This window comes from Chiloscyllium punctatum, chromosome 4 (assembly GCF_047496795.1).
Source record: "Chiloscyllium punctatum isolate Juve2018m chromosome 4, sChiPun1.3, whole genome shotgun sequence".
Lineage (NCBI taxonomy): Eukaryota > Metazoa > Chordata > Chondrichthyes > Orectolobiformes > Hemiscylliidae > Chiloscyllium > Chiloscyllium punctatum.
The window spans coordinates 57,816,111-57,829,478 of record NC_092742.1 but is presented as its reverse complement, the minus strand read 5'-3'; the positions used below and the strand labels follow the sequence as shown (position 1 = coordinate 57,829,478).

The 13,368-nt window shown below is 39.9% G+C and overlaps 1 protein-coding gene across 6 annotated transcripts in view; it reads right to left on the bottom strand.

The window, feature by feature from the left end:
• The window catches only part of kiaa0586 (KIAA0586 ortholog), a 521,487-nt gene that overhangs the window by 294,846 nt on the left and 213,273 nt on the right, over window positions 1–13,368 (bottom strand). For all 6 annotated transcript variants that reach the window (XM_072568823.1, XM_072568824.1, XM_072568825.1 and 3 more), the window contains exon 10: window positions 4,955–5,111. In XM_072568823.1, coding sequence (XP_072424924.1) covers window positions 4,955–5,111 — 157 coding nt within the window. The remainder of the gene's footprint in view (window positions 1–4,954; window positions 5,112–13,368) is intronic.

Below are 13,368 nucleotides of genomic sequence, written 5' to 3'. Positions count from 1 at the left end.
TTGTAATTCTGAAAAATGTTTACTAGAGGGCTGATATAGCCAAAAATGGCTGCTAAAGCAAGTTAAGAGGCTGTCTGGTGAGAAACCCCCTTGGAATGTTGCACCTAAGTATGCAATGAGAGCGACAAACATCAACCCTTCAAAGGTTGAAGTGGCAAATCAAAACAGAGTGGATTGAGCTTCTCATGTGTCGATGGACAAAGGTACCATTGTCTGCTAGCTTGCATTTCAACAATATCACTCTGTGAAGGTCATATCAAAAAACTATCCCATAGTCACCCTGTGTGACAGGTAAAAGGGACTTCCTAACTCTGAGTACTTGAAATCAGCTGATTAGCAAGCCAAAGAAAATAAAGCAAAACAAAAGAACTCTCTCTAACCCTGAAAGTCACAGATGAAGGGAACCAGAACAACATAATCTCAACCAACCTATAAAATTAAGCATCTTGAACTTGAATCTATTAGTTAAGTACAAGCATCAACTCTACTAGTAACCTCCACTAAAATGACCACAACATTTAACTATCTGCTTTTTGTGAACAATTCAGAGTATCTATGTTTTTTAAAACATCATAATTTTGGGTTTGCATCATATTTCTAATCTTTGAGTTGTATTATTAATTCTTCCCATGTTTAGATTAGATTCTCTACAGTGTGGAAACAGGCCATTCAGCCCAGTAAGTCCGCATTTACCCTCCGAAGAGTAGCCCACCCAGACCCATTTCCATCTGACTAATATACCTAACAATATGGGCAATTTAGTATGGCTAATTCACCTACACATCTTTGGACTGTGGGAGGAAACTGGAGCACCCGGAGGAAACCCACGCAGACACGGGGAGAATGTGCAAACTCCACACAGTCGCCTGAGGCGGGAATCAAACCTGGGTCCCTGGCACTGAGGCAACAGTGCTAACTACTGGGCCACTGTGCTGCCCTAATTAGCAATTAATAAATATAATTCTGAAAACCTGGTTAAGTTGACTCCTTTTAAAACAAATGTTCTTTTGGGTCTGAGAAACAGGTATTCACAAGTAAAGGGATCATTTTCGAAGTTAACTTTGTTGCAATCTACTGAGGGGGTGTGTGAATGAAAGGGAGCCCATTCATCACTCATCAACTGGAAAATGTATGATTTGGAGTATTGCGTCTGGAATGGTACCAAATTAGGGAACCTCGCTCAAGGTCTGAGTAAAACAAAAGCAACTAAGTTCAATGATAAAATTGTGACATTCAATAAGCTTAATTCCTGTTGTGTGTGGTGCACTTATTGATCTGATCTGAAGATAAATTTCAGAATATAAAACTAAAAAAAGCTAATTAACTAAAAGTAAAGTGACTTATTGATATGAAACACCAATCATTAGAGTTTCAATTAATTAATAGATTAATTTCCTTCAGGATACTTAAAAAAAATTCACTTGGTGCAAAGTCTTCGCTGAGTTCCTTTGGTGGAAACATCTATTAACATTTAAATCCTCAAAACCTAACTGTTGGTCCTAATTTGACAGAAGACGGTCTATAATGTCAAAGAACTTCCAAAAATATTTTATGATTTGTAACTTTATCCTTTTGCAAATAATTTATAATACTACAAATGTGGTTTAGTCATGGAAGAACAAGCTTGGAGATCAGCTGATGGAGCAAGCCCATCATATGAATCATCAAGGGGAAGTCTGCCTCATGCCTCACATGGAAATGAATGGTTCCAACAGCAAGTTCTTTTGGAAAAGTATGTTGTGTACTGTGTATAGATTTTAATGCTTCAAATGTTTTCAAATGTTAAAATCAAATTAATCTTTGGGTTTTTGTTATTCTTCTATACTCTCTAACTATTGTGTATCTTTGAGACCGGATGCTCCAGTTTCCTCCCACAGTCCAAAGATGTGTCGGTGAATTGGCCATACTAAATTGCCCTTAGTATTAGGTGCATTAGGCGGATGGAAATGGGTCTGGGTGGGTTCCTCTTCGGAGGGTAAATGTGGACTTATTGGGCTGAATGGCCTGTTTCCACACTGTAGAGAATCTAATCTAAAAATGGGAAGAATTAATAATACAATTCAAAGATTCAAAATATGATGCAAACCCAAAATTATGATGTTTTAAAAAACATGTAAACACAATACCTAGAAGTGAAGGTGCATTCTGTGGTGTACAACATGTTTCTGACTCCCAACACTCTGTCTCTGATCTACAAGGTTCAAGGTGAGGTCTAACTCTGTAAAACCTTCCAGGACAACAATAACCTGATTGGTTTCCTTGTAACAGTACCACTGTTTCCTTGTAACAGTGTACTGACTCACAGATGACATTGGTTATGGATGATTGATCACCACCAGTGTTTAACGGCAGTTAGGAATGGGCAACAAATGCTGGTCTTTCTAACAGCATGCCACAAGTGAACTTTTTAAAAAAATTTAACGAAGTTTGCTTCAGAAGATAGCCAGCAAATGGAAGGGGCAACCTTATTGTGATGCCAATTTGGATACAAATATTTAATTGTGTTCCTAACTTAAGCATGGTCTTGTCAAAACATTATTTCATAGAAGAATCATAGAATCCCTATAGTGTGGAAACAGGCCATTTGGCCCAACAAGTCCACACCGACCCTCCGAAGAGTAACCTACCCAGACCCATTCCTCTACCCTATTACTCGACATTCCCCCTAACTAATGCACTGAAGTTACACTATGGGGCAATTTAGCATGGCCAATTCACCTAACCTGCAAATCTTTGAACTGTGGGATGAAACCAGAGCACCTGGAGAAAACCCACATAGACCCGGGGAAAATGTGCAAATTCCAAACAGACAGTCACCTGAGGTTGGAATCAAATCCAGCTCCCTGGTGCTGAGAGACAGCAGTGCTAACCACTGAGCTACCATTCTGCCCATTTCGTAATGTATGATATGGGAACTTAAAATAAAGTTTATAAATTCATGAGGTGCATGGATTTGGTAAATCAACAACACCTTTTCCCTGAGGGGTTGGGGGGGGGAGGTCCTGAACTAGAAAGCACAGGTTTAGGGTGAGAAGGGAAAGATTTAAAAGAGACCTAAGGGACAACCCTTTCACACAAAGGGTGATCTGTGTATGGAGTGAGCTGCAGAGGAAGTAGTACAGTAACGACATTTAAAAGGCATCTGGATGTCTATATAAATAGAAGGGTGTAGAGACTTATTAGCCAAATGCTGGTAAATGGGACTATATTAGTTTAGGGTATCTGGTCGGCATGGACAAGCTAGACCGAAGGGTCTGTTTACGTGTTGTACATCACTGTGACTCTATGCCGCCAACTGATATTGGCATTTTGTTATACAGAAGACAAAGCACTGCTTGTGCTGCAAATTTCCAATATCTTTCAATATAACTTTTCACACCGGTAAAATGCAAGAAAAATATTGAATGGAATCAAAATGAATACAACAAATTCTAGCCAAAAATATTGTAAAGTGAACAATCTGACGACTCCAGAGAGCTAACAGAGGAAGACTCTGACATAGGCAATTGCGTGCATTATTCAGCAAAACTAATTAGGCTATGCATGATTAAATAATTACCTGCAAAAAAAATGATATTTATGCAGTATCACAAAACGGTTTTTAAAATCCATTCCCTGATATAGGCATATGAGGCTTTTCACTGGAAAATTAAAGTTTCCACCAAGTATATAAAAACCAAATAATTTATTTTTATAAAGTATTTTTGTAAAGGAAGCATAATTCAAAATGGAAGTTCAGATGGTATAAATAAATTACCTGAGTTGTTTATATGACAACATATGAGATGTTATCAAACCCTTGATTTTATTACTGCTTTGGAACTCCCTCCTAACTATGCACCATTCTATTCATGACTTTATATATGGCACTGACCATTCTTCCCTCTCAAAGCCACATTTTACTTTTCCTTTATTCGTTCATGGGGTGAGGGCATTGTTGGCTAGGCAGCATTTATTGGTCATCCCTAATTTCCCAGAGGGCAGTTAAGAGTCAACCACATTACTGTGGGTCTGGAGTCACATGTAGGCCAGACCAGGGAAGGATGGCAGTTTCCTTCCCTAAAGGACGAGTGAACCAATGGGCTTTCACCGACAATCGGAAATGGATTCATGGTCATCATTAGCTTCTTAATTCCAGATATTTATTGAATTCAAATTTCATCAGCTACCACGGCAGGATTCGAACCCGGGTTCCAGGGTCATTATCCAGGTCTCTGAATTAACAGTTCAAACGACAATACCACTAAGCCATCGCCTCCCAGCTATTGTTTTCCCTATGAACTCCAAATTATTTTGCTATAATTCTGCATTTCAAGGACCAGGGTGACACTAGTGCTATCACATACTCATGCTCTATATTACCAGGTATTATCCACTCAACTCATTATGCAAATCATTTTCATAAATAGACTCATGGAGATAAACTATAAGTGCAAATTAATGTATATTCCTGCATTGTAAGTAAATTCCATCAAATAACGTAACACAGTATTTCTTTTCTCCAAAATAACAATTAGCCAAGTGATCAACTTCAAATGTGAATAAGTGCCTTGGGGATTTGTTATTTGTTGGATTTGGAGGCTTATCGTTACATTCATGACAGTAGATATTAGAAATCTGGAAGTAAAACAGACCATGCTAGAAACACTCAGTGGGTGTGGCAGTATCTGTGAAGGGAACAAAATATACTTAATGACAAATGCCATTATAGATATCTGACCTAAAATGTTCATTTCCTTTCCTCATTTGCCCAATACTAACATATCTGGGGAGTCTGTTCAGTATTTTCCATTTTAATTTCACTTCATGATCTTATTTCTTACTGTACCTGACCAACTATTATTCTGTATAAAATTTCAATGTACTCTTTTGCATTTGTAATTCAAATTCCTCTATTTGTATTTGTAGCAAAAGGCTGTGATTTCCAACAACTTGCTTGCAAATGTGTCATTACCTGTAGAATTCCATGCATTTCTCTCTTCAGTTTGCCAAGGTCATGCAGCACATCAGTGGCTCTCTGTACAGCTGGGCTGGCTTTGCTAGCTGCTGATCCAGAACCCCTAGAGGGGGCTACAAAGGCTGTAAACGATTCAGTCAGCAGGTTGCCACAGCTAAAAAGAAGCAAATGACATTCACCATCTGAAAACTGACATCAGTTGCATACTGATATGTATTAACCCCTACAGATCAGCACAATTTTAAAGATGATACTATAATCATAACCATTGCAAAGGTGGTAGAAATTAAGGCACTCTGCTTATGTTTATTCATGAATGACTAACAGTCGTTTTTAATATGAAACAAATATTTTGAGCTACTGCAGAATGAAGCTGCCCAAATATGCAGTTAAATTTATTGGCAAATTTACGTAGATCATTCTGCTGATATTGGAATGTTTTAATACCATTTTAACTTTATTTTAGTTATCTTTACTAATTAGTCAATTCATTTTTATTAATTTTTTCCTAATGCGTATAATATAGACAATATATTAAATATACTCCAAATTTATTGGTCTGGATTTGAGGTAATCAGTAAAAAGGCTGGCACTTGTTACTTTATAGAAAGCCATCCACAACATGTAACAAATTATTGGTGTCAACTATGAGGGATGCTTGGCATCAAGCAACAAGATTATCATCAAACAGGTCAAGCAGTCAATCACACTAAAGAATGCTGACAGACAGCTAATCAAGAATGACAAAGCACTAATCATTTTTTAATCATTTAACAAAGATCAAAATAAATAAGACAGCAGAAGTTGAAATATCAAACTTTAAAAATGTTATTTTTAAATCTATGACATGTTTATCATACAGGAGAACTTTTATATGCAATACATATAAAATTAGATTTCAAGGCCAGAGGTGTAGTCAGTAATAATAATGCTGACATGCTATTAAAAGCTAGTTATAACTCATTCAACATAACATAACTTTTCAAGGATATTTTCAGTGAGACTAATGGCACAAAAAGTGGAAGTTCAAGTCATTAAAGTGAAATTTGAGATTTCCATATTTAACTTTGTATGTGAGGCTTTCAGATGTCACTGTCAGATTCACAGTTAGGGCACTGACAATTCTTTTTCCAAGATTACAACCTCAAAATTGTATAATTAAGACAAGTTGGTAGCAATACATGTTCATCTAGTCATTATAGCTTGTTGCAGATGAAAGTTTAATTTTATCTTTTTTTAAATGTATTCATAGAATATTTATGTCACTAGCTGAGCCAGCAGTAATAGTCCATCCCCAACTGCCCTAAAGAAGTTGGCAGTGAGCTGTCTTCTTGACTCATTGCAGTTCTTTGGATGTACGACACCCAAAGGGCTATCAGGAAGGGAGTCCCAGGATTTTGACTGAATGACAACAAAAGGATTATAACACAGTGCCAAGAGAGGATGGGTGGGGCTTGGAGGGGAAATTGCTGAAGTGGTGTTCCATAATTTTGTTGCACTTGTCCTTCTAGCTTGCATAGATTGTGGTTTGGAAAGAACTGTAAAAGCAGCCTTGGTGAGTTACTGTACTGTAACTTGGAGGTGATACACATTGCCGCTACTGTGCATTTGTGATGAAGAGAGTAAACATTTAAAGTGTGACTGGGGTGCCAATCAAGCAGACTGCTTTGCCCTGGATGACTTGAATGTTATTGAAGCTGGTAAGTGGAGAGTATTTTGTCATACTTGTGATTTGTAGATGGCGAACAGGCATTGGGGAGACAGGAGGTGAGTCACTTGCCAATTCCAAGATTCTTAACCTGCTTTTCTAGTCACAGTATTCATATGTCTGATCCAGTAGAGATTTTGGTCAATTACAACCTCCATAATGTGGGATTTATTGATAATAATGTCATTAAGCGCCATGGGAGGATGGATAGATTATCTCCTTTTGGAGATGGTTATTCTTTGGGCATTTGTATACTAGTTGGACTTCACATACTACCCTTCGCAACTCCTGCAGTGATGACACTGAATTCAAAGTACAAAGAACAAAGAAAATTTACAGTCCAGGAGCAGGCGCTTTGGCCCTCCAAGCCTGAGCCGATCCAAATCCACTGTCTAAACCTATCACCTAATTCCTAAGCATCTGTATTTCTCTGCTCCCCACCTATTCATGCATTTGTCCAGATGCACCTTAAATGAATCTACCATGCCTGCCTCGACTACCTGAGCTGGCACCTACCACCCTCTGTGTAAAGTACTTGCTGCATAATACCCTTTAAACTTTTCAACTTTCACCTTCAACACATGACCTCTCGTTATTGAATCCCTCACCCTGGGAAAAAGCTTATCTCTATCTACCCTGTCTATACCCTCCATGATTTTGTAGACTTCAATCTCCTTTTTTCTAATGAAAACAATCCTAACCTACTCAACCTCTCTTCATAGCTAGCACCTTCTATACCAGGCAACATCCTCGTAAATTTTCTCTGCACCCTTTCCAAAGCGTCGACATCCTTTTGGTAATGTAGCGACCATAACCGTACACAGTATTCTAAATGCAGCCGAACTAATGTCTTGTACAATTTTAACATGAACTGCCAGTTCTTACACTCAATACCCCGTCTGATGAAGGCAAGCATACCATATGCCTTCTTGACCACTCTATCCACCTGTGCAGCCACCTTCAGGGTAAAATGGAACTGAACTCCCAGATCTCTCTGCTCATCAACGTTTCCCAAGGCTCTTCCATTTACAGTATAGTTCGCTGTAGAATTAGACTTCACAAAATGCATCACCTAACATTTACCTGAATTGAACTCCATCTGCCACTCCTCTGCCCAACTCTCCAGTCTATCTATATTCTCCCGTATTCTTTAGCAGTCCCCAATGCTTTCTGCTACTCCACCAATTGTCGTGTCGTCTGCAAACTTCTAGATCATTTATGTATATCACAAACAACAGTGGCCCCAGCACTGATCCCTGTGGAACACCACTGGTCACCTTTCTCCATTTCGAGAAACTCCCTTCAACTACTACTCTCTGTTTCCTGTTGCTCAACCAGTTCTTTATCCACCGAGCTAGAACACCCTGCACACCATGTGACTTTACTTTCTACACTAGTTTACCATTGGGAACCTTATCAAACGCCTTACTAAAGTCCATGTATATGACATCTACGGCCCTTCCTTCATCTATCAACTTGGTCACTTACTCAAAGAACTCTGTTAAGTTGGTAAGGCACGATCTACCGCGCACAAAACCATGTTGCCTATCACTGATAAGCCCATTCTTTTCCAAATATAAATAGATCCTATCCCTCAGTACCTTCTCCAGCAACTTTCCCACCACTGACATCAGGCTCACTGGTCTGTAGTTACCTGGAATATCCCTACTACCCTTCTTGTACAGAGGGACAACATGAGCAACCCTCCAGTCCTTTGACACCTCATCTATGTTTAAGGATCCTACAAAGATATCTGTCAGGGCCCTAGCTATTTCCTCTCTCGCCTCCCTCAGCAACTTGGAATAGATCTCATCTGGACCTGGGGATTTGACCATCTGAATATCCTTTAGCCTACCCAACACATCTTCCCTCCTTATGTCAACATGATCCAGAGTAAACAAACTTCTGTCTCTAATCTCGGCATTCATCACCTCCCATTCCTCAGTGAACACTGATGCAAAGTAATCATTGAGAATCTCACCTATTTTCTCAGGTTCGATACACAACCTTCCTTCCTTATCCTTTAGTGGACTGACCCTTTCTCGGGTTACTTTCCTGCTTCTTATATACGAATAAAAGGTCTTGGGATTCTCCTTAATTCTGCTAGCTAAAGTTATTTCATGACCCCTTTTAGCCCCCTTGATTCCTCGTTTAAGATTGGTCCTACTCTCCCGATATTCCTCCAAGGTCCGCTCTGTTCTTAGCTGTCTGGACCTTGTGCACGCTTCCCTTTTGCTCTTGGCTAGTCACACAATTTCTCCTGCCATCCACAGTTCACAAATCTTGCCTTTCCTATCCCTTGTTTTCAAAGGGACATGCCTATGCTGCATTATCTTCAACCTAGCTTTGAAAGCCTCCCACATATCAGATGTGGATTTTCCTTCAAATAGCTGTGTCCAATCCACATTTCCCGGCTCCTGCCTGATGTTGAAATAATTGGCCTTGGTCCAGTTTAGTACTTGTCCCTTAGGACCACTCTCATCTTTGTCTATGAGTATTCTCAAACTTACAGAATTGTGGTCACTACTCCCAAAGAAATCCCCACTGCAACTTCTACCACCTGGCCTGGCTCATTCCCCAACACCAGGTCCAATATGGCCCCTTGCCTCGTTGGACTATTGACATACTGCTCTCGAAAACTTTTCTGGGCGCTCCTTACAAATTCTGCCCCATCTAGACCTCTGACACTAAGTTTGTCCCAGTCAATGTTGGGAAAATTAAAATCTCCCATCACCACCACTCTGTTGCCTGTACATCTTTCTATAATCTGTTTACCTATTTGTTCTTCTACCTCATGTTCAGTGTTGGGAGGCCTGTAGTACAGCTCCCACCAAAGTAACTGCACCCTTATTTCTCAGCTCAACCCATAATGCCTCACTACCCAAGACCACCATAGTGTCCTCCTTTAGCACAGTCGTGATATCATCCCTGACCAGCAGTGCAACTCCTCTCCCCCCTTTTACTTCCCTCCCTGTCCTGTCTGAAGCATCCATATCCTGGAACATTTAGTTGCCAATCATGCCCTTCCTTCAACCAAGTCTCTGTGATCACAATAACATCATACTCCCAGGCACCAGTCCAAGCCCTAAGTTCATCTGCCTTACCCACTATACTCCTTGCATTAAAGTATATACATTTCAAGCCACCAGTTCTTTTGCGTTCATCTGCTCTCTGCCTACTCTTCCCCATGGTAATGCTAACTTCGTGATCGTTACAGTCTCCAATTTCCACCTCACTATCTAGTAGTCTTCTCTTCTCTTCGGATGATTCATTTCCAACAATCACAACCATCTTGTTTAGTGCTATGTATGATGTCAATTAATGGACAACTTTTCCAGAATGATTCCAGTTTTGCTAGGGCTCCTTGATGCCACAATCAGTTAAATGCTGTCATTGATACAAGGGTAGATGGAATCATAGAAACATCTTACATGGAAACAGACCCTTCAGACCAACTTGTCCATGCTGACCAGACATCCTAAATTAATCTAGCCCCATTTGCCAGCATTTGCCAATATCTTTCCAAACACTTCCTATTCATATATTGATCCTGTTGTTGTGGTTCTGTTCACCGAGCTAGGAATTTGTGTTGCAGACGTTTCATCCCCTGTCTAGGTGACATCCTCAGTGCTTGGGAGCCTCCTGTGAAGGGGACGAAACGTCTGCAACACAAATTCCCAGCTCGACGAACAGAACCACAACAACGAGCACCCGAGCTACAAATCTTCTCACAGACTTTGAACACCTACGGGCGAGAGACGCTAAGACAAGCCAGGAAATAAGAATCCTGTGCCAACCGCCTAAGTGCCACATATGAAAGCGCTTCACAGGAAGCTCCCAAGCACTGAGGATGTCACCTAGACAGGGGACGAAACATCTGCAACACAAATTCCCAGCTCGGCGAACAGAACCACAACAACGAGCACCCGAGCTACAAATCTTCTCACAGACTTTGAATATATTGATCCCTTTAAATACTGTAATTGTACCAGCCTCCACTACTTCCTCTGGCAGTGCATTCCACACACGCGCCACCCTCTGCGTGAAAACGTAGTCCCTCAGGTCTTGTTTAAATCTTTCCCCTCTCACCTTAAACCTATGCCCTCTGGTTTTGAACTCCCTTGCACTGGGGAAAAGACCTTGACCTTTCACCCTATCCATGCCCCTCATGATTTTATGAGCTTCTTGAAGGTCACTCCACAGCCACCAACATTCCAGCAAAAATAGCCCCAGCCTATTCTGCCTCCACCAATAGCTCAAACTTTTGAATGATACATGACAGTGTGAGCCAAGATTAGATTAGGTTAGGTGAGTGGGCAAAACAGTGACAAATAGATTTCAATGCAATAAAGTGTGAAATCCACTTTGAATCTAAAAGAGGATAGAGTAGAGTACCTTTAGGGTGGCATGGTTGCTCAGTGGTTAGCACTGCTGCCTCACAATGCCAAGGACCCGGGTTCAATTCTAGCCTCAGGTGACTGTCTGTGGTGAGTTTGCACATTCTCCCTGTGTCTGCATGAGTTTCCTCCGGCTGCTCCAGTTTCCTCCCACAATCCAAAGATGTGCAGGTTAGGTGAATTGGCCATGGTAAACTGTCCTTAGTGTTCAGGGATGTGTAGGTTAGGAGCATTAGTCAGGGATAAATATAGGGTAAGGGAATGGGTCTGGGTGGGTTACTCTTTGAAGGGTCGGTGTGAACTTATTGGGCCGAACGGCCTATTTCCACACTGCAGTTATTCTAATTCTAAATTATTTTAAAGTTTTTACCATGGAAGTTGAAAGAAACTTGGAGATCCAGACTCATTGGTCATAAAATGTTCAAGTCCAGAAAATAATTTAAAAAGGCTAATGCAATTATAACCTGTCTATCTAGAGAACTCAAAAACAATAAAGGAAAAGTTAGGATGCAGCTATCCAAATCCCTGATTAGACCACACTTTAGTTCTGACAGTGTTCTGGGCACCACACAGAGATCTATCACAATTATGAAGTCGTGGTCACATTGGATGCACAGCCTTAGAGTAAAGGGAAGACCTTTTAGAACAGAGCTAAGGAGGAACTTCAGTCAGAGAATGGTGAACCTATGGAATTCATTGCCACAGAAGGCTGTGGAGGCCAGGTCATTGAGTACATTTAAAACTGAGATAGATAGATTCTTGAGTATCAAGGGGATCAAGGGTTATGAGGTGAAAGCAAGAGAACAGGGTTGAGAAACTCATCAGCCATGACTGAATGGTGGAGCAGATGCAATGGACCTCATGATATAATTTCTGTTTCTATGTCTTATGGATTTCATAAGATACCAATGCTAAGACATATGATTTTGCTCAATCGGTCCATACTGGTGATTTTGATCCATTCGAGCCTCCTTCCAGCTTTCTTCATCTCAATCTACCGTGCAAAGCCTTCTATTCCCTTCTGCTGATATGAGTGTCTGGCTTCCCCTGAATATATCCAAGATATTTGCTTCAACTACTTTATGTGGCAGTAAGTTCCACAATCTCAGCACTCTGTATTAAGAATTCAGAATTCCCTCTAGATTTCTTGATGGCTTGGATTGATGGCCTCCAGTTATACTTTTTTACACAATACATTTTCTTTGCAGTCAGTCTATTAAGAGCTTTCATAATTTTAAATACCTATATTACATCATCCATCAGTCTCTTTGAATATTTAGATTACTTAAACTAGGTTTGTATTAGTTGAAGTTTGGAAGTTTAAGAAATTTGAAAGGATATAGGGCAAAAGTAGACATGTTGACTTAAGAAATAGATAAGCCATAATTTAACTGATTGGCAGAACAAGTTTTAAAGAGATAAATGGCAGATTCAATGGAATATTGCTATGTCTTATGGTCTAAATGGCCTAATTCTGTTCATATGATCCTGACTCCTGCAGAAGAACTTGACAGAAGGCACTGATAAGGATTAGGTGGAGAAGAGAGTGTAAAGTCTAGATGGCTTACAATCTGCACATTTCCCAACAGCAGATCATTATTCAGTACATAACTAGAAATACCTTCTTGTTGGGTTGGGTGAGCGGAGAAGTCAAGTTGGTTGAGAGAATAATGAAGAAAGAGAACTGCATTAAACCGCTTTAAAATCAATGAGCAGTAGAAAGAACTTGAGAAATCATCTATAGTGCTCAGGTAAGTACACTTGGCTTTCATTTAAATATATTTTTCTCCCTTTTAGTTCGAAAGAGAAATCCAAGTTAAAGATTGGTTTTCATGCAAAGCATATTTGCAGTAAATGTTCCTTCTCTGCTGTGCTATTCATATTATGTAGCCAACAGGATACATGTTTATTTAGTGTCACAGATACAATTACAACTGAAAGCTCAGAAATACAAGCAAAATTCATGACTACAAAAATCATTATTGGTTATTGGTCACAACATTTCAGTTTTGATCTTGGATGCTTCACGTATGCATTCCAAAGAAGAAAAATGGATTAATGTGTGCAGAATAAAAACATTCCTAGTAGTTTCAACAGAGAACTTCAGTTACAAATTGTCATTTCATAGATTCTGTCAGTGTGCCCCCACAGTGCTAAAGAACAGCAACCTGGATATTTTCACACTGAGCTGTTTGGAGAATTCAAAAGGTCAGACTTCAAAAGTATTATTTGCCTTCAAATAAAAATGAAACGAATGCAGCAGAATTTAAATCAAGCCGAGGCATGGGCAGACAAGTCTGCTAGGA